General features: G+C 39.6%; 1 protein-coding gene across 3 annotated transcripts in view; it reads left to right on the top strand.

Moving 5' to 3' along the window:
- ZDHHC14 (zinc finger DHHC-type palmitoyltransferase 14) overlaps nt 1–22,634 on the top strand; it is a 321,372-nt gene that overhangs the window by 213,771 nt on the left and 84,967 nt on the right. For all 3 annotated transcript variants that reach the window (XM_036768474.1, XM_036768473.1, XM_036768472.1), the window contains exon 3: nt 18,797–18,955. In XM_036768474.1, the coding sequence (XP_036624369.1) occupies nt 18,797–18,955 (159 nt within the window). The remainder of the gene's footprint in view (nt 1–18,796; nt 18,956–22,634) is intronic.

Here is a 22,634-nt window from a genome sequence, read left to right as displayed (position 1 = left end):
CCTATTGTTGGCCAATCTATAAGAGCCAGAGTGATTTGGGTTTAAGGCATGGTCCTTAAGAAAGAAATCTAGCCTGTAAATCCCAAGATATCTTGCAAGGTTTCAGTGATCAAAAATTTACCTTCCTTTGGGTAGAGTACACACACAGGTAAAGAGAGGAGAGGGGAGGGGAGGGGAGGAACTGGAACTGGCCAATTGGGTCTCCAGTGGGGCAGTTCCTACTACTCACAGGTTGTTGTTTGTCCTTCATTCATCTGTGCCCATTCATCTGTGGCAAGATATAGATCAGGACGACTAAAGATGGTCCCAGTTGTGTGAGTAGATAGAAGGGGATAGATGTAAGGGATATTGGAAAGGTAGAGATGACAAGATTTGAGATCTAATTGACTATGGAGTGAGGTGGAATAGTGAGTCAAGGACAGCCCTAGGTTGAAGTCCTTCCTGACTGGAAGGATGGTGCCCTGAAAGTTTTAGAGCCCATCGAGATCAAACTAGAAGCAGAAGAAAACCAGTTTCTTTGATCTTGTACTTCTTAGTTTAACAAAAAGAGTTGAGAAGTTTGTCATGTGCAGATGTGGTGAAGAGAGTGTTCTAGTGCCTTGCTCTTTACCATTAAAACGCTCCTTGTGTGGCAGTAACAGTTAGAACCTACTGAGTCATCTGGAATGGGGATGCTTTCCTTGGCTGAATCAGAGGCTGTGGGAAGCAAGATTCTAGGTTCTGAGCTATGTTTCACCCCAGCCCTACTCTGCAGCCTGGGCAAGGTCCTTCCTCTCTCAGCCAGGAGACTGTGGCCCGATATGACCACAAAATATTGAAAGCATTTGTATCTCTATCCTTTATACTCAGATATTATACTCTGCATTGCTAACAATATGTGTAGATGTAGCTGTAAAGATCCCCACAGGAATAAATGGTCCCTGGAATTACTTTGCATTTATTTTGCTTTTTTTTTGTATTCAGCAAGGATTTAATAAGTGCCAACGGCCTTTTAGACATCTCCAATCCCATTGATATCTCAAACTCAACATACCACACACACATCCTCCCCTCTTCCTAACTTCCTTATTACTGTAGGGGACAACACCATGCTCTCAGTCTCCCATGCTTGCAACCTAGGTGCCATCCTTAACTCCTCACTCTCTCACCTCCTCTATCCAGTTTGTTATCTGTCAATTTTACTTTCATAACATCTCTTGCATTTGCCCCATTTTCTTCTCTGACATGGTTACCACCCTGCTGCAGACCCTCACTTTGAGACTGGACTATTGCAGTCTTTCTGCCTCGAGTCCCTTCCCATTTTACTCACTTGCCAAAGTGATCTTCCTGAAGCTCCCACCTGATCATGACATGCCACTCCCCTACTCAACTCAAGCCAGTGGCCCCTGTCACCTCCAGGACTGTTTGTCCTGCCACTGGACTTTGATGATTCAGGAAGAGAGAGTTAGACTGCCGACTTTGTGCAATTCTGCCTCACTTAAATTCAGTTCACACCCAAGTGAAGACATCACCCCATGATGTCATTGGTCCTCTTCAAAAAAAACAAAGGATGTACAACAACAATCGCCTCCAAGATTAAATATAAAATCCTTTGTTTGGCATTCACAGCTCTTCATAACCTCTCCCTCTGAACTTTTCCAGTACACAATCTTTTAGATCAGTGATACTGGCCTCCTTGCTGTTCCTCAAACAAGACCCTGCATCTCTGGACTCTGGGCATTTTCACTGGCTCTTACCCACACCTGGAATACTCTTTCTCTTGTCCTTGCCTCTCGGCTTTCCTGGCTTCCTTCAAGTCTCACCTTCTGAAAGGAAGCCTTCCCTGGCAATCCTTCTTCATTCTAATTTTAGAATGAGAAAAATATAAGCTCTTTTGGAGAGGGAGAGAGCTTATTCTTGCTGTGTTCATCAAGGAAGACCTTAGGAAAGTTTATAAACTACAAGAAACTTAGGTCTTCTCTGTCTTTTTTTTTCAGGCATTAAAAATTTCAGCAAGAACAATAAACATGTGTTAAGTACTCATGTGCAGAGCACTGTGCTAAACATTGAGTGAGACACAAAGTTTAGATGAACCATAGTCTGATTCTTCATGTAGTTTATAGTCTAGAAAGAGAAGACACAAACATAGATAACTATGATATACAAAATTGCATGATATTTAGAGCTATACAAAACAGGGAGTCAACTTGCATTTGCTAAATACCTACTATGTGGCAGGCACTGTGCTAAGTGCAGGGCATACAAAAAAAGACAAAAAAAACCAGCCCACAACCATAAGAAATTCATAGTTCAAAAGAGGAGACAACATAAAAAACAACTACGTACAAACAAAAGATACATATAGGATAAATTTTGGATGATGGACTAAGGAAATCCAAGAAAGGCTTCTTGCAGAAGATGGGACTTGGCTGAGTCTTGAAGTTAGCCAGAGGAGTTAGGAGGCAGAGATGAGGAGGAAGAGTATTCCAGGGTTGGGGGACAGCTAGTGAAAATGCCTAGTTAGTGAATAGAGTGTTGTATATGAGGGGCTTCAGGGACGCCAGTATCACTGGATTTTAGTTCGTGGAAGGTAATAAGGTGTAAAATGACTGAAAATGTAGGAAGTAGCCTGGTTATGAAGGGCTTTGAAAGCCAAAGGATTTCTATTTGATCCTGGAGGAATAGGAAGCTACTCAGTCTTATCAAATAGTAGGTTAAATGGTCCGAACTGCATTTTATAAAGATCAATTTGACAGCTGAATGGAAGCCAGATTAGAGGGGGAGATACCTGAAGCAGGGAAGCCAAGCAGCAGGCTATTGAAATAGTCCAAACATGAGGTGATGAGGATCAGAGCCTGCACCAGGAAGATTGTAATGCCGGCATTGCATACGGTAGAAATGGCAATATGCAATATCTAAGAAAAAAGAGTTTTTACTGAAAGGGGAGCAGGGATAGTTTTCTAGAGGAGATGGTATTCAAGGTGGACTTTAAAAGTTGGACAAGAATGCGGCACTATAAGGTGAGGAGGTGCAGGAAGTGATGTGAGCCAAGACACAGAAGTGGGAAGGGGCAAGTCATGGTCAGCCTCATTTTATTAGTGTCTTGTGCATAGAGAGAAATAGCGTTCAGGCCTTAGGGTATAGCTCCCACCACAGTTGGAAAGGTAAGATGGGGCCAAATTATGGAAGGCCTTGGGAGCCACTTGAAGGACTTTGAACTTTCCTTGATAATTAGTAGAAAGCCACTGAAGTTTTTTGAGCTAAAGAGTGGCAGGGCCAGATCAATGCGGAAGAAAGTTCTTTCTGGCAGGGAGATGGACAGATTGGAAAAAATGAAGATGGCGACACCGGGAAGACTTAATGCAATATGAGGCTATTGAAATAATTTATGCAGGTGGAGTAGTGAAGACTTACACAAAGAGGGTGACAGTGTGGGAATAGGAAGAGATAGACACAGGAGATGCATCAACCAGAGATAAATATGAGAAATGAGGAAGAGCTAAAGATAACACCTGTATCTTAAACATAGGAGAGTGGGTGAATGGTGGGGATCAATCGGAGATGGACATGAGACGTGAAGAAGAAAGAGTTAAAGATGTCACCAGGATCTTAAACAGAGGAGAGTGGGTGAATGGTGGGGAAATAACAAGAGATGGATATGAGAAATGAAGAAGAAAAATTTAAAGATGTCACCAGGATCTTAAACAGAGGAGAATGGGTGAATAGTGGGGAACAACCAGAGATGGATATGAGAAGTGAAGAAGAAAGAGTTAAAGATGTCACCAGGATCTTAAACAGAGGAGAATGGGTGAATGGTGGTGTTTGGCAGAAATCATAGAGTCCACAAGGTGGAACAGGTTTAGAAGGAAAGAGAATAAACTTGTTTTGGAGATGCTGAGTTGAGGTGTGGGTAGGACATGTAGATGGAGAGGTCATATAGGCATTTGGAGATATACAACTGGAATGGGATAATCATTAGGAACAAAAGAAAAAAATAGGTACCTGAATTCTCCAGCTCACTTTTTGCCTCGTGTATACCACCTTTATAAGTAATGGCAACTGGCTTCTTTCTAGCCTCTCTTAGGAATTGTCTTTTTTAAAAAAAATTTTTTTCAGGACTAGAGGAGATCAATTCTGGCAGCAGGACCATACAGCTAGGGAAGCTAGTCTTTGCATGTAATCATTAATCACAGTAACACATATGGTAAGACTGCTCAAAGTTCAATAAAAACATATTAGACTTCCTTAGTGATAATAGCAACACACCCCATTCTTGCTGCACAGTTTCTAATGCTCTCCCCTTTAAAAATGACAGTGGGTGCTTGTTTTCTTTTTGAAAACAATCCCAAGTTGGCTCTGTTAATCTCTAGCATAATATAACTTTCAGCTCCTTCTGACAGTGCAGAAAGCATGCCCCATAGAAAAAAGGATTAGAATATATCTTGCTTTTGTCTCCTCCAGAAGAATTGGCTTTCTCTAATGGAGCACAGAGATATTTCTAGTACTGCCTAGAGAATTTAAACAAAAGCTGAAGAAGCTTGGAATTTCGCAAGGACAAAAATGTCCTCTGCCTTTTTCATTGAAGGCCCAGGCTTTGGACCCTGGTGGAAAAAATTATACAAGTAAATAGAGAAGCCTGAGTCTATTTTTATTTTATTCTGAGTATATATTAGATTAGTTCACTTGGTTAAACTCATGGACTCACTATCATAGATTTAGTCCTCCAAGAGACCTCAGATTTCATCTAATCCAGGTCCCCCTCATTTTACAGATGAGGAACCTGAGACAGGTGAGGTTTGGTGGCTTGTCTATGGCAGCAGTCTTCAACTTTTTTGATCATGTACCCTATTGGTAAAAAAAGTTTTGAACATATACCTCCCAATATGTATATATTTGCTTATATTTTTAAGTTATTATAATGTTAATGGGGGTGTGTAAGATCTTCCCCAGCCATTAATAGGCCTCATGTGAAGCCCATTAAGGGAAGCTTGCTTGTAGGAAGGCTTGCACACCTTTTTTTAATAAGCTAATTAGGCAATGAGTCAGGTTGTGATGTCTTCTGGCTCTGAGCCTATTAGCTGAAAGAGTATATATTGTGAGAGGTGAGCTTATGCTTTGGGGGCTCGCTTATGAGAAAGATATTGTGATTACTTGGTCAAGACTGAGTGGCCATATGTTCAGAGCTCTCCGATTCCTCAGAGATAAAGGCTCTCTCGATTCAGTGGTGGATGTAAAGCTTTGATTCAGGCAGTAGAGCCCTGTCTGCTGGTTTTTGTTTCTCTGTATTACTCTCTGTTTGTAGTTTATGTAAATAAAAAAAATTGTTGACCCCTAAAACATCTATCTTTCCTTAGTAAAGCAGATAAAAGAACCTGCACTGGTAGCCATCCTGGGTGTGGCAGTGTGGTTGTTATTACAGATATATGCTACATGTGCTACTGTACTAATAATACATTATAAAACTTATAAAAATAGGCATTTAAAAAGAATGAATTAAAGATGAAATAATATTCACTCCTAAGGAGCCACAGGAGTTTATTGAGTAGAAGAATGACAGGGTTAGACCTGAATTATAGACAACTCCCTTGGAGTGGGAGCCACTTGGAGTGGGAAGAGACTTGAGTCAGGAAGGTCATGCTCCAGGAGGCTGATACAGTAATCCAGGAGAAAGGTGATAGGATTCTGAATTAGAGTAGTGGCTATGTGAGTGGAGGGAAAGAAGGCATTTGCAATAGGTGTTATAGAGAGGAAAATGACAAGACTAGGTGTGTGGGGTCAAAGATGACAACAAGGTTATAAACCTGGGTTACTGGAAAGATGGTGGTACCCTAGGTAGTAATAGAGGAATTCTGAAGAGGAGTGGGTTTAGAGGGAAAGAGAACAAACAGTTCAGAGATGCAGATCACAATTCATCCAGGTCTGCTCATCTTATATGACTCAGAGCAACCCAGAAAAAATAAAAAGGTGAAGTTCAGATCTCTTTCTCAGCAATTACTAGGCAGAGTTCAGAGCCCATCCTCTGAGGGACACTTGAAAAGGCCATAGGGTTATCTGGGAGGAAAGGGATAGGCATGCCGTGGGGAGGAAGAGTTCCCAATGGCCTGTGGGAGACATAGTTAGGTTACTGTCCTGAGGGAAATTGGGAGGTCCATATCCTGAGCAGAATAGAGGAGGTTGAGAACTTGCATAGCAGAGGGGGTAATCAGAATAGGGGCATGTTGAAGGATAAGGATAGTTGGGAGTGAGTTGAAAATGATCATAAGGAGAGTGACATGTGAATCATCTTTGTACCATCTGATTGATTATTCGCCTAATTCTTAGGGTCATTCCAGGACTCCCTTGGAATCACGCTATGGCCCTTATTTTGAAGAAAAATGGCCTAAGATAGTTAAAACTGAGGTCCTTTGCCTTTGAACCCTGAACTCATTTCCACTGTACCCGCATCATAAAGGCTTTATTTTTCCCTTTGATTTATTATATTTATTAGTTCTCTTCCTTCATTCCTGGACATTTCAAAAGAAACATTTTTAAGGACTTTCTGTGACTATTAGTAGGTTTTGAGTATTTTTATTTATTGCTATTTAAAAAAAAAACTAGACCTTTTATTTAATTATTGTAAGAAATTCCCAGTGAGAAAATTCCCTTTACCAATGTACCTGCTTTGCAACTTCTTGCCTTAGAGTGTTGCCTGGGGCACTGAGAGGTAAAAGTGCCTTGACCAGAATCACATAATCAATATGTGTCAGAAGCAGAGTTTGAACACAGCTCTTCCTGACTACAAAGCCCTCTATCCACTCATTTTTCTAGCTTTTTAAATTGTTTGTCTAGTTCATTAATCAGTTCTTTCTCTCTTTTGTGGAGAAAAGTGTTTAGAGATATAAAATTTCCCCTAAGGACTACTTTAGCTTCATCTCACAAATTTTTTACATTTCCTCTGTGTCATCATTTTCTTTGATGAAATTATCTATTATTTCTGTGATTTGTTCTTTGAGTCATCAGTTCCTTAGGAGTAAGCTATTAAGTCTCCAATTAATTTTAATCATTTCTTCAATGGACCGTTATTAAATATAATTCTTATTTCATTGTAATCAGTAACAAAAGTTTAATAGTTCAGGTGTTTTGCATTTGTTTATGGGGATTCTATGTTTTAATTCATGATTTTGTTGTGTGTTTTTTAAATGTGATATATAGGGTTAATTCCCATTCTGTAATTGCCAGAGATCTATCACAACTAACTTTTCTAAAATTCTATATTTCTTATTTATTTGATTAGATTTGTCTAGGTCTCAAAGGGATGCATTGAGGTCTCCAACTATTACAACTTAGTTGTCTGTTTCTCCCTGTAACTTGTTTAGCTATTTTTGAGTATTTAGATGCTTTGCTACTTGGTGCATATGTGTTAAGTATTGATATTCATTGATTGTTTATAGTACCTTTCAGCAAAATGTAGTTTCCATGATTATCTCTTTTAAACAAGTCCATTTTTGCTGTTGCCCTGTCTGAAGACATTACTCTACCCCTGCCTTCTTGAGTTCAGCTGAAGTATGATAGATTTTGTTCCAGTCCCTCATTTTAACTTTGTGTGTGAATCTTTTTGCTTCAAATCCCTCAACTTTTAAAAATTGCTTAAATTAAATTATTAACCATGCTACGTACAGTTTGTTATCTAAGGAGTTAAAAGATGGAGAAGTCGGGGCAGCTAGGTGGCACAGTGAATAGAACACCAGCCCTGGAGTCAGGAGGACCTGGCCTCAGACCCTTGACATATTTACTAGCTGTGTGACCTTGGGCAAGTCACTTAACACCAATTGCCTTGCCTTCCCCCCTCCAAAAAAAATAAAGAAAAAAGATGGAGAAGCCAAAGCCCATTGCATATGATAGATCAAGACTTAGATTTATTTCTCATGACTGATTTAGACATCAACATAAGATCATAGTTCTAAGACTCATAGGGAATTTTGAGTACATCCTAGCCAACCCTTTCATTTTACAAATGAAGAAACTGAGGCACAAAGCATTTAAGTGATTTTTCCCAGTATCGTATAAGCAACAAGTAACAGAGCCAATATTAAAACCCAGGACCTGGTACTTCAAACTATGCCATGCTGCTTTTTATCACTATTACTCTAAGTACTTGAGCATGTATTAATATTGTCATAATTAAGTGTCTATTAACATCATAGAATCACAAATTTAAAGCTGCAAGGGACTTCAGAGATCATCCAGTCAAACCCTTCTCTATACAGGCCAAGAAACTGAGGTCCAAAGAGTTTGATTTGCTGTTATCGGATGGAATGTCTCCGAGTTGAGAGTTCCAAATGCAGCAACACTCTTCCCCCTAAGATTATGCTGGTTCTAAGTAAGCTTCATTCTGCATTAAGCACTGGAAATTTGAACTTCCTGCATTAAGAAGGAAAATTGATGTTCACTCTTGAGTCACAGTTTGAATTTGCTCAGTCAGATCCACCTAGTAATGTTACTTATCTTGGAGCATATGCCACGCCTATGTGACTAACCTTGCTTAATGAGGTGTAGCTTTGAGTCTATTTTAAATAAACCCCCTTGTGTACATATTATAGCTAAGATTCAAACTTTGACTAATGTCAGCGTTAACTGCAGTCATTAGCTAATGGCCTATCACATGTTTCTGAAGATAGCCATTTCATATTTAGCCAACGAATTTTGACATGAGCTTTTGAGTAATATTAACATGTTTCATGTTCAGTATAGATCTTCCCTCTGGATTGTTTTAACTCTGGACCATTTCTAAATTTAATTTGAGTAGAGGAGAGATTAGATGTTGAAGAGCCAATAACATACTTTAGCAACAATAATAATAGTAATCAATTGCAAAGAGCAATCAGTCATTTTTTTTTACCTGCACAATAATCTATCAAACATTAAATGTAAAAGAACAGCAGTGGGAAAGTGACTTGTCCCAAGACCATTTTTGTATCTGAACTCCAATCAGAATTCCAAAATTGGAATAATAATGGTGGTGGTGGTGATGATGATGATGATGATATAGATGGGAGGCAATATTACAGTAGAAGAAACTGAGGCAGACAAATGTTAAGTGACTTGCCCATGGCCACACAGCTAGTAAGTATCTGAAGCTGGATTTGAACTCAGTCTTCTTGAGTGTAGGATCAAGCACTTTGTTCATTGCTACCACTTAGCCTCCTCTCTAAGATTATAGGTTACAGAACCCATCTGTATTGTATCAGGAGTGCCCCACACCCAAGCAATCACTGATTCATTTCAAAATAATAGCTCAGGTTGACATGGCATATTAAGTTTTATGACATCTTTTATGTAACACAATTATCTCGTTTGAGGCTCAGAACAACTTCATGGGATCATTGCTATTATCCCCATCTTGTAGATGAGGAAGCTGAGACTTGGAGAGGTTCAGTGATTTGCCCAGTATCACAGAGCTAATACTTGTTGAGAGGGGATTTGGACACCCATCTTCCTGAATTACGCTGGGCTGTCATTCTCTCTATCCTAATGCATTACAGTATGTGATACCATATGTGATATGTGTACATAAATTCCTTTACCTAATAGTGCCCTCTAGTTGGCTCCAAAAAAACTCAAACACAAATATGGGACCAGGGAGATGTAGTTTAACAATAGTTTATGTGAAAAGGGTGGGAAGTTCTGGCGGATTGCAACTTCATTATAAGTCCACGGTATAACATGAAGATCCTCCAAAATAAATTCTTTCTTAGACTGTGGAGATACAGTGTACAGAATAAGGAAGGTAATGGTTCCCTGTTAGTCTTCCTTAATCAGACCATATCTGGAATATTCTGTTTAATTCTTGGCCACATATTTTAGGAAAGACTGACAAGCTGGCACTATTTCAGATGAGGGCTATCAGGATAGAAATCAGATTTTAAGTCATGCCATACAAGGATTAAAAAAAAACACAGCCTGGGCTAATTAGCCTAAAGAAAAAAAGATTTAGAGGGATATATGATTTCTCTACCTTCAGATACCTGGAGGCTTGTCTTACGGGATCTACAGCCAGTGGATAAAAGTAACATTAGGGGCTGGATGACAATTAGAATTCTCCAAAAAATGGAATGATCTGCTTTGGGATGTAGTGAGCACCCTAACACCAGAAGTGTTTAAGCAGAGGCTAGGTGGCCAGTTTGGGAGAATTCAAGGGAATTTGGGTAGGAGATGTACTACACACACTCCAACTCAACTCTGTTTCTATAATTCCCTGTTCCTTCTGAACAACCCCTCTCTATGACTGCTTCTCACTTTCCATACATTCATTGTATCCATTTCTTGTTTTCATGGTTCTGTATATTTGCTCCCAAATCTCCTGCCTATCTCCCTGCCCTGTCCTTCTACCTACTTGGCAATATCCTTTACCCTTCTTCTCTCTAAAAATTCTACCAGCCAGCTCAAATCTCATCTCTCCCTTGAAGCTTCCTTGAGATGCCATAACCAAAAGTGATCTCTCCGTCCCCGATAGAGAATTTACTGTCCATACTGCTCATTTTTATTACTGCCAGATCATGGGCAGTCACAGAAAAAGGGAGGTCATGAGGGGCTGGTTTGTGTGACATAAGCTGAGTCATCAGGACAAAAGGCCCAGACCAGTTGGCAGACTGAGAGATGGCTGTGATGAATTCTGAGAGTGAAACCAAGATTGCAATCTGGGAGTCAAAAGGTCAGGTTTTAAATCATAGTAGACAGAAAAAAGTCAGTATCCAAGTATTTAAACTAGACAATTAAAATGGACAGAAATGTAACCTGAGTTTATAGATTAGGGGTTAAATCTGGGTACAAGGAAACTGGTAGGTAATGAAATGCCTTTCAGAAGTTAGAAATAGCATCTCAGATTTGCAACAAACAGCAAGCTACACAGAATCAGGTTATAACTGTTGATTGCAGAACAGAGGCTGCCTTCTATCTTCCCTAGTTAAGAATACTCTTCCTGGTGTCATAGGGAATATTAATGCCCATTAGAGCATGACAGGTTTTTTTTTTGTTTTATTTTATCATGTAGTAGATTATAGATGATAATTGCAACAGGGGTCTTCTCCCTTTGGGAAATCCTCAAAGTTTTAACAATTTGTCACTTCAACTCAATTTCCTCATCTCAACCTGCTGGTATTTGTCTCTATGTCTAGCCTCCAGTTCATTAGATTATAAGTTCCATTTGATTGTGAGCTCCTTGAGGGCAGAGACCACTTCTGCCTCTTTTTGTATGTTAGCACTGTGCCTAGCACGTAGTAGGTACTTAATAAGTGTTGATTGATTGATTGACAGTTCTGACCCTATTTTTTTTCCTTGTCGCCATCTACATGGATCATTGGAGTACAGCTCTTTACTATTTAAAGTTACTTTGCCAGCCTTGGATTCCACTTTGCGTTTCCCTCCGTTGCCCACATAAGGACAAGGATTTGAAGTTCTTGGTCCTGACCTCAGGAAGTCCTAGCTTTTCTACTCTCTTCTATGTTCCTCAAAGCATATTACATTCTTTCTGATAGTCTACCTCTCTCTTGTTCATAGATAAATAGATATAGATGTATGTATATATGTATACACACATATACATATATAGATATATATAGACACATATTTTTCATCTTCTCTCTTCCTTTTACTTCTGTGGACTTTTGTTGTTATTGTTTCAGTCTGTTATTCTCTACTGACCCTCTCAATACTGACCTTTGCAACCTCTGAAAATTACATTTTGTAATGAGACTAGGTCTTACTTATGTTTATATAAACATTCTCTCTTGAACCTAGAGATAGGGACTGGACCTATGATTTTATTGGGAACCTAGATGAGGAAAGCCCCTCTGTGTGTACAGATCAGCACTTTCTGTGCTGTATTAGAGAGTTGTCTAGACTCTAGAGCACTGAGAGATTAAATGATCCATTCGATATGTGAACTCAGGTCTTCCTAGCTCCAAGGCCAGCTTTCCCCTTCGACACAGTACCTGCCACCTAGTAGATGTATAATAAGCATTTGTTGACTGACTGAATGAATCTGAAGAAGCAATCCATCCTTGTCACATTCCATTACCTAGGTTTATATAGCTCTATCTCTAACAGACCTTTGTACAGGAATTATACGTTTTTACATTTATCTAAAACTTTACATTGAAACACCAATAACTCTAATCAAAGGAAGAGAAACACACGTCACACATTTCATAAATCTTCAACTGCCTTTTTATCATTTCCTTTTTTAGTTGTAAACTTGACAGCTTTCACATCCTGAACCACCTAAAGAAAAAGAACAGAAAAAAAAGAATTGTATTGGAAGCTGTGAACTTCTGTTAGAATATTTCGTCTTAAATTCCTACGTTAAATTTAAAATATTTGTCACAAAATAGTTGAGAAAATTTGTTTCTGTCTCATTCTGAACTTTTCTGCAAGAAGATTTATCAGAGATAAAATTATCACAGGCATCTCCTCTGGAGACAAATGCATCAAGACATGAACATTTTGTACCCCCTTGAAGGAAGAACCTAGACATTTATAGGTAGGTAAACTGTTTGGCTCCAATTAACTCACTTTTAAAAGAGTACAGATAGACACTATGTTATCTCACCTAAAATCTAATCAGCATTTCTATTTTCCTGTGGGTTTTGTCACTCCCAGACACAGTCATCAAACAGTCCTTGTTAGAGTGCTGTTAAAATAACCCATCTTCCTTTGAGATAGATGAGACCATTGTGCAACACAGTTTATGAGTCTTAAGCTCTATAGAGGCCTGATGAAAAGATGCTTAGGAAAATTCAGTAGCTGTGAAATCCAACTATTTGTATGATATTTTATACAAGTACACTCCACTCTAGGCAGTAGATGTGCTCTGAAAAACATAATGGAGTTCAAATCATATTTTCCCATTGACTTATCATTTCTGAGATGCCACTTTGACAACCTCTCTTAGTTAATGAACTGTAAAACATAAGTGCTCAGAGATATTTTTCAATTTAAAGGATTCCACTAGTGAGTCCTTTGATAGAAAGAAGAATCCCCTGGTAATAATACTTCCTAATCTATCAGCTTTGCAAGTTTGAATTTGGGGGCATTATATTTTCTTTTCCATTTTAACTGCATTGCATAATTGTAAATATGTGTGTTTACTGAGTAACACTGGGAGGCAGCCTGGTCTGAGTGGCCAGAGAGTAGGGCTGGGAGCCAAGAAGACCTAGATTCAAATTCTGCCTTTGCCCCATATTGACTGTGTGATCTTAGACAAGCTACTCAAGCTCCCAGTGACCCAGGCAACTCTCCGACCATAAATCAGAAATGTGACGCCCTTCCCTAATGATGGAGGCAGTTTCCATAAATGGGAGTTCCCTACATGGTAAAGATCACAGATCTCAAACAATGGCATAGTTCAATTATTCTTGAATTTTGGATACGGATGGGCAAGTCCAGATGCAACTGGATTTGTGATGTGTTCTACCATCGTTCTTATTGGGAAAGATTTAAATCACCTATTTCTAAAGTGGATACGATAATAGAACTTATTAATATGCAGTTTACAAAAGATCTCAGATAATTTGGGGGCATCATTCATAGTATAATAGTAAACTTTTAAGTTTTGCATAGCACTTTATATACCTTGAGGCGTCCAGATGGCTCAGTGGATAGAGTTACCTGGCCTGGAGTCAGGAAGACCTGAATTCAAATCTCACCTTACACACTTACTAGCTGTGTGACCCTGGCCAACTCACTTAACTCTGTTTGCCTTAATCTACTGGATAAGGAAATGGCAAACTACTCCAATATCCTTGTTTAGAAAACCACGTGGACAGAATTGGCATGCTATGGACCACAGGGTCACAAAGCGTCAGACACAACTTAACAACAAATAATATACTTTTCATACTGAGGATGGACAGCTAGGTGATGCAGTGGATAGAGCACCAGACCAGAAGTCAGGAAGACATGAGTTCAAACATGACCTCAAATACTAGCTGTGTGACCCTGGGCAAGTCACTTAATCCTGCTGGCCTCAGTTTCCTCTTCTGTAAAATGAACTGGAGAAGGAAATGGCAAACCAATCCAGTACCTTTGCCAAGAAAACCCAAAATGGGATCATGAAGAGTCAGGCATACCTGAACCACAACGGTAGGATTTCTCCAAATTTTCCCGTCATCATTTGCCATTAACTAAAGACGAGTGTGGGTTGTTTTTTTAAGTAGCTCTTATCCAACCACACATATGTGCTAAGAAGCAGGGGCACAATTGTTGCTAACAAAAAGCAACATTATTAAAGATTAGACCAGAACACCAACCTTCAGGGCCCCAGTATAGCACAAAAGAGCAGGAACTTCTCAGGCATGGGTCATCTTAGTCTCCTTGGGTGTGAGAGAGGTTTAATAACCTCCATTTACCAAGGGCTGAGATTGCAGTAAGACTTAAGGAAGGGATTTGAAGTCATTGGTTTCCAAGTATATTCTTAATATATGGCCATCAACAGATGTTATTTGTGAGAACAAACCCCAAAATCTGAATAGTTTTAGAAAGAAATTTGTTAAGTTGTTTGGGAAGGAGGCAGGGAGAGAGAGAGAGAAGAGAGAAAGGGAAGAGGGAGGGAGAGGAGAGGGAAGAAGGGGGGGGGGGAGAGAGAGAGAGAGAGAGAGAGAGAGAGAGAGAGAGAGAGAGAGAGAGAGAGAGAGAGAGAGAGATGGATAAAAGAATAAAAGAGATGGCTCCCTTTTCAAGTCTTTACGAGGTTACATCACATAGAGCTCAGAAAAGGTCATAAGGACATTTGCCTGATTGGCCTCCAGTAGGCAGTAGGTACTCTCCAAAAGGGCAGTTTGAGATATGTATCAGCAGGTAAGTCAATCTCTTTTGGGGAACCCAAAACACAAATTTTGGGTGGACTCAAAACAAAACCCGAAGGAACCCAAAACAAACACTGGCTGGGATCCAAGCATTCCTTACAACCATCTGGTTTCCCTGGTGCATTTCTGGATTAAGCCTGACCTCTATAGTAAGCTTTTTGGGTTAGATAATTTTTTTTAACCACATAAATCTAGGTTCAAATGATATTAGTAAATGATAATCTACACAGGCATTCAGAGGACTGCAAACATGTGCCCCCCACCCCCAACCCCCATTCCTCCCAGTCCCTCTTTCCCCCCCACCCCACCCACCCAGTTGTCTGTAAGCAGTAAGTATGTTACAAGATTGACATGAGTAGCAACTACGTAATGGCCTTTGGGGGATGGACTTTCCAAGACAAGGCATGATCACATAGTAGAGAGACACTGATGGCAGGGAGCAGATAGGCAGTGAAAGGTAGCAAAGCATTTCGAACATAACATAAAGCTAAATGGGGAATGGAAAGGTGGGTGTCTCTGGATACTCATAGTAAGGGTTCAATTTCTTGAGATATCAGTATAGTACTTAGCACAATGCCCAGCACACAGTAGGCACTTAATAAATGCTTATTTTCCAACAAACTGAGTCAGCCCTATTTAATCTCTTTAGTAAGTCCCTTATGATTTCTCTTTCTTGATTACCTTTTCATGCTTCTCTTGATTCTTGTGTTTAAAAGTCAAATTTTCTATTCAGCTCTGGTCTTTTCACTGAGAAAGTTTGAAAGTCCTCTATTTTATTGAAAATCCATATCTTGCCTTGGATTTTATTGAAAATCCATATTTTGCCTTGGATGCCCTATTTAATCTCATGCTGTATGTACATCATCATAACTGCTAGAGATACCATATATTTGCACAGTGGTTTTAACTTTTCAATGTTGAAATCAGAGACATTAGATACTGTCATCTATTACCCATTTCATATTTAAAATAGCCTTATGAGCAGACAAGGCAACTCCCCCCCACCCCCCGCCATGTGCAGAGAACTTGTGACAGGCCTAAGCTAATAGAGACATGAATCTAGAACCCAGGAATCCTGACTCCCTACCCCCATTCCACTGGTCTACACGGTTAAGTTTTATAGCTATATTGCCAAAAAACATGAGTTTCTTTGTTTCTCTTTTGCTTTCCTTTCCCAAGTCCTAATTGAACATGTCTATTCAAGTTTGCCCTCCAACTCAACTTTACAACAAAGTTATAAGCATATAAAGATGAGGCTTAGAACTGAAAGATCAGTAGAATCTGATATAAAGCCTGCTCGCCAACAGATTTATCAATGACCAATCAGAAATCTAGTAAATAAGTCTTTCTTGGCCTTCATATTTGTCCTGAAAATTTCGTTAAAAATTCAGGGGATTTCCAATGAAATACAAATTATTATCCTGACTTTTAAAAAAATCTATGTCAGGACTACAGCCTCACTCTTTTCTAACCGTATTTTTTGGGAAAACTGGAGGAACAATAAAAACAAAGATTACATAGACCACATGAACAACCAAATTACTTTTAGTTTAGGCTTATTTGACATACAGTTGGCTTGGGCCCACAAATGGTTTGCCCTGATCCATGTATCATTTAATTTATATTTGCTCACTTTTCAAATGATTATAGTTCATAAAAATAATAACTCCTATTTACATACACTTTTTATTAATCTCTTCCATTCGTTCATTCTTCAACAAACATTTATTTAGTACCTACTGTGTACCTCCTTTAGTACCTACATAGTACCAAGTGTTAGGCACTTTACAATTCTTACCTTATTTGATCTTCATAACAACAGGTGCTATTAGTATCCTCATTTTACAGATGAGGAAACTGAGGCAAATAGTGGTTAAGTAACTTGCCCCAGGTCGCAGAGCTAGGAAGTATCTGAGGCCAAATTTGAACTCAGGTCTTCCTGACTCCAGGTCTGGCACCCTATCTACTGCGTCACCTAGCTGCCAGCATTTCTATAAGGCTAAGGTTTATAAAGAGCTTTCCTTGTGCTAATTGGATGAGATACCACTTTATGTCCAAAAGCAGAAATTATTGGAGATTGGCGGCTACTCTTTATTTTAGCATAACTCAATGTTATCTTAAGGGCACCACATGGGGCAGCCATCCACAGTATCAAACTCTGAGGTGTTCCTATTGTCAGGGCACATACCAAGTTGACTCACTAGTGTCTTTGTTGCTCAGGCATATGGAACTGCTAGATATTGTTTAATAATTCTATGAAACAGGACCAGCCCTTGACAAAGATTCTAATTAGGTGGAGTTTGTCTTTGGTGCCTCTCAATTCCTCATTCAAACCCTACCCCCTCCTTAATGTTCTTCCTTCCTCCCATCTGAAGTACCCAGTGCTCTGTCATCTCCTCTGCAAAATTCCCATCAGATCTTGTTCTTGTGGCCTTCCTTCTCTCTAAGGTGATGAATGCATACCAATCTAAAATGTTACCCCCTCTGATGGGCCTTTTAACAGTTATCAAAGCCGAGGGTGAAGGGGATTTAAATCTTGACCGTGGAATTTCAGGTACCAACCAAAGAATGTGAGATGGCGGGGGGGAGGTGGAGTTTCACCAGGACTTTTGTGGCATTCCTGAAATCATAACCATATCGAAGATTATTTAGTCAGTGTAAAACCATTCTGATAAAGAATGATGAAATATTTACTCTTCTGGTACTATCCAATTTTTCTGAATCATGGAGTAGATTGCATGAAAATCCTGAGTGTGTGTTGTATAGACCTGTAGTTGAGTGTTGATGCGATGCTGTGGGTCTAAAGATGACCCATACATTTATTTACATGTGTGTAAACAGGTGCCATGAAGGGTATGAGTATTAGAGATATGCACTTTAGGGAGAAAAACACGAATGTACATGTGAGCAGAGGACGGTATGTCTATAAGCTGGAGGATGGTTTCATCTTTATGCCTTGTGTTTATGTAAGTCAATTTGAGACATTTACTAAGTACTACATACAGGACAGACAAGAGTCTGACATAGTAGGTAGAGACCTAGATATAGTGTCAGGACAGACCACATGGATTCAAATCCTCCTTCTGACACTAACTAGCTATATGACCCTGAGCAAGTTTAACCTTTGTGTAACTCAGCTAACTTCTTTCCTAAAAACCCTTAAGTTTGCTTTAAGGAAATGAGGGTTTACACACTGGGAGTTCTCCCATGCTGATAAAATCATATATCCTTTACATTAAATATGTCTGTGGTTCAACCCACTCCCCAATGATAAAACAGCCAATTTCATTTTTTAATAAGCTCTAAGGGTTAGGAAGTTCTTCCTTGAATTGAATTATAACTTGCTCTTTGTTACTCCTATACATTTATTCTATTTCTGCCCTCTAGAACAACACAGAGCCAGTCCAATCTATCTTCCACATAATAACCTTTTAGAGACAACTATCATGAAGCCCTCACACACCCTCCAAAAAATCCTTCTCTAAACTTAATGTCCTCACTCCTTTCGGTAGCATCATTATACCAAATGCATCATCAGCTATTACTCTCAGGAAGTGCATGGTTACTGTAAGTCCATGTTACTGGAAATGGATAACTATACCTTATTTTACCTTTGTGAAACACTTTTTTGAACGAGACACAAGAAGCACTCCAGAGCTTGAAGGATTCAAAATAAGTGCCCATTCCTCCTAAGGGGAGCAGCTGTCCTATGGGGTTTCAGGCTGCTGTTGGATAATTTATGTCATTCTCTACAATCTGTTGCTTGGTGCTCTCTATAAGCTATGCCATGGCAAGGTGGGTGCAAATGTCATCCAAGTTTGCCTGCTCCTCTGTTGGGAAAAAAAATGGCGTCACATACCATAAGCTTCTTGCAGCCAATTTATTGAAAGATCTTGGACAATGCAACAAAATGCCTGTGAGAAAAATTTGTAAAATTATTGTTTTTGAGAATTTTCTTTTTCCTTTCTCTCCACTAGATATAGCAAATGGTACCAGTTCAGGGGGGTACCGCCCACCTCCCCGAACAAGAGAAGTCATCATCAACGGCCAGACGGTGAAACTCAAATATTGTTTCACCTGCAAGATTTTTCGTCCTCCTCGTGCCTCTCATTGCAGCCTTTGTGATAACTGCGTAGGTGAGTAGAAAGAGAAAAACTCTGTGTGTGTGTATGTGTGTGTGTGTGTGTGTGTGTGTGTGTTTTCAGTCTGTAGAATGCTTATGTTCAGGTATTTGTCAAAAGGAGAGCCACTTTCACATGAACAGACACTGTGCTAAAAGGAGCTAGCTACAGACACTTCTCTCAGGTACTTCTAAAGTGTAAAACCCAAAAGGAATTTGGGCTTTGAACAAAGGTAGCGTCTTGTCACTGATCCCAATTCTCTAGGCCTGAGGTTCTTATACTCTTTCCTTAGTCATCCCTCTCTCTTTGCTTGCCTTTCCCTTTCTCTCCATCCCTCCCACCCCACTTCCCCCCTTCTCCCCCTCTCTCTCTCCCTCCCCTCCATCCCCTTCTCTCTCGCTTCTTCCCTCTTTTTCTCCATTTCTCCTCTCCTCTCCCTTTTTTTCTCTCCCTCTCCCTCTCTCTCCCTCTTCCCCCCACCCTCCCTCCCTCTCTCTCTCTCTCCCTCTCCAATCCACCCCTTTCCCCCTCACTAGTTCTACTTGATATCCAGGTGTATTCTGAGAGAGAGTATATCCCTCCCTGCATTCATCTCTCCAAGTGGGAAAGGGCCTAGAGAGGACAGGGAAACTGATGGTAGCAGCCGTAGGAGAAGCAAGAGGCAGAGTTGTTTTTTGCCTTAAGACTCTGAACAGCTAAGGCTGGAGACCTGGCACTGCCGGTCAGTGATTTAGTGGTAGGATCATACAATCACAAATTTAGAACTAGGAGGTACTTCAGAGGCTATCTGTTCCAACCTCCTCATTTTATAAATGGTGGAAACAGTCTCCGAGAGATTAAGAGACTTGCCTAAGGGGCCACACAGCTTGCCACTGTCTGAGTTGAGACCACCTCAGGTCTTCCTGACTCTCTCCATTATGCCACAGTCTTTTCCTCCTTTAAATCCTCGGGAACAGCTGGGGCAGGGATGGATTATGGAATGGATTGTGGGCCATGTAATGTTACATATAGGTCTTTATATTTAGAAGCCCCAGTTTTGACGCTGCCTGGGAAGGTTGTCCAGGGGAAGAAATATCGCCAAAGGGGAGAGATCCCTTACGTGTTCCCGCTGCAGAATAGGGAGCCAAGTGTGGAAAGTATGGAAAGATGAACAATCTCAGTTTGGAGACTCCTTAGTCCTATTAGTAGGTACATAAAATCATAGGATGATAACCCTAGAGGACCAAAGCAGTCATCTAATCTAACCCCTCATTTTAAAGATGTGGAAACTGAAGCTAAGTGATTTGTGTCATGTCACACAGGGCTCTCTGACTCTAGACCCTGTTCTCTTTCATTATTTTTTTCTGGCATATTCTGCATCTCATGGAGTTAGCCAATGTGCTCTATGCTTTATTTCATTTGTTTCCAGTTTGCAATGCCTTTTTAAAAAAATAATATTTTACTTTCTCTCCCCAATTACATGTAAAAACAATTTTTAACATTTGTCATTTTTTTTTTAAGTTTTGAGTTCCAAATTCTATCCTTCCTTCCCTCACCTCCCCTCTCTCTGAGACAGTAAGCAATCTGATACAGGTTCTATGTGTGCATCTTTTCATTGTATCATTCTGACTTGTGATATTTATATAACCCAAAATGTGTGATAGTCTTTTTGAAGTCCTTCTGTAAAAGTGAGCTGAGGATTAGAGCCGATGGCCCCTGAAGTCCCCTGAATCCTTGGAGAGTTGTGATTCTGTTCATTCACAGATGGCACACTGTTTGTTCCCCAGACAACTTCCTTTTAGTGGGCCACATAGAACTCGTTAACATCAGGTAGCATTAGAAGTTAAGTTAGTTAAGTTGGGCCTAAGTACACGCCATCATGAGACATAGAAGAAAAGGGGTGAAAGGGAATGTAAGAACAAAACTTAAGAATTATTATACTGAATCATCCCTGTAGTCTGTCTCTGACAGAGACAACCAGGAAATTTTGTTGGAGATGTGATTGCGCTGCTCTCCATGAAATGAACCTCAAGGTCGTGAACTTAGCCCAAAGCATTGCTTTTTCAGCCCTTAATAAGAAAATATGAATCTGTCATTGGTTAATTTTTCAAAACCCTGTTTCTATTGCCATTCAGTACGATGACAAGTTCCATAATTTTAGTGCTTGTTGTTCAAAGTAGTTCTTTTTTTTTTTGCTTTGTCCTCATTTACTTCATCCTATTTCTAGTATACTGTGATTTCTCATGAAGTGCGAGTTTGTCCTTTTTGTGCCCTTCACAGTTTTATAGACTCTGATCATAACAGATCTTAGCTTTCATCCCTCCAGACAGAAGATTCCTAATCTTTTTGTCTATTCTCACTGGGCACCCCTCTGTGTTCCCTTGATCATTTTACCCTGCTATGAAACTTTCCAGATCAGTTAGGTCTTTCTAGAGGTCTGACCACAAGGATTCTAAAGAGTTCTGGTTCTCCAGACCTCTTGGAAGACATTTTAAAAATCGAATTATGAAAATATTTAATTGGTATTTAACCCATAAAGACAGTATCTCAGCCCCAGTTTTATAAAAAAGTGAATTATGCTGCCTCTTTGGTTTCTAATACCCTTCCTGATAATTACCACTGTTCTGCTAGCCCCATTTAACTGAAGAACTCACTGGGGAAATGTCAACAGGGAACATGACTCCCAAGGCCCTTTGCTGAATGCTCATTAATCTTCTTCCTAAGGCAGGGGTGGGGAACCTGTGGCCTTCAGGCCACATGTGGCCTTTTAGGTCCTTGGGTGTGGCCTTGTGACTGAGTCCAAGTTTTACAAAACAAATCCTTTTATTCAGGGGATTTGTTCTGTGAAGTTTGGATTCAGTCAAAGAACTGAACTTGAGGACCTAGAGGGCCACATGTGGCCTGGAGGCCACAGGTTCTCCACCCCTGTCCAATGGGTTTAATTTCAGATTATTTTCTACCAAAATGAATTCAATCCCTAAGCAGATTGCCCACTTTGAAGCTCAACTGGCATTTTTATAAATAACTCTGCTTTTATAGATAATACTGCTTCCGGAGAGTTCCCTGAGATTTATCATAGTTGGCTTGGCATTTTGGAAGCTATGATTGTGATGTCATTTGAAAACCTTAAGCAGTCATTGTGTCTTCCTCTTACATATTATTTATGAAAACTTAAAATCTGACTCATCTTTATTCTTATCTCTGAGATTCTAACATTTACCCTTCCCCATACAGAGAATTGCCTGTTTTACCCTATCACTTATTTTTTGTCTTTAAGCTAGTTTCCTTTCCATGTTAAAATATTCCCTGCTATCCCACAGTGATTCAGTTTCTAAAATAATTTTTGGAGTAGAATATTAGCAAAGGCTTTTTCCCCCATACATGAATTATTTGTATTTGTTTCTTCTCCCCCGTATTTTCCTATGTTTATTCTGTTAGGTACTTATCAAAATATTTTTTCCTCTTTCCCCATGATTTTTATTTTGCTAAAATTTCAATGATGCTATCCTTTCTTTTCCGCTTCTTCTAGCTTGTCTGCTAGTAGTAATATTCAGCAATATCTAGTTCTAAGTATGTTTTCTGAACCCCTTTTTTAAAATGAGAACCACATTGGCAACCTACTAGTCTTTCAGGATGGTGGCTAAGATAACACACACAAAAAGTTTTGGCTTTCAGAGCTCTAGAAAGACATATTTTTATTGACTTGTACCAATAT

Source organism: Trichosurus vulpecula, chromosome 7, assembly GCF_011100635.1.
Source record: "Trichosurus vulpecula isolate mTriVul1 chromosome 7, mTriVul1.pri, whole genome shotgun sequence".
NCBI lineage: Eukaryota > Metazoa > Chordata > Mammalia > Diprotodontia > Phalangeridae > Trichosurus > Trichosurus vulpecula.
Note: the sequence above shows the minus strand (reverse complement) of the source record. Positions and strands in the feature narration are given on the sequence as shown.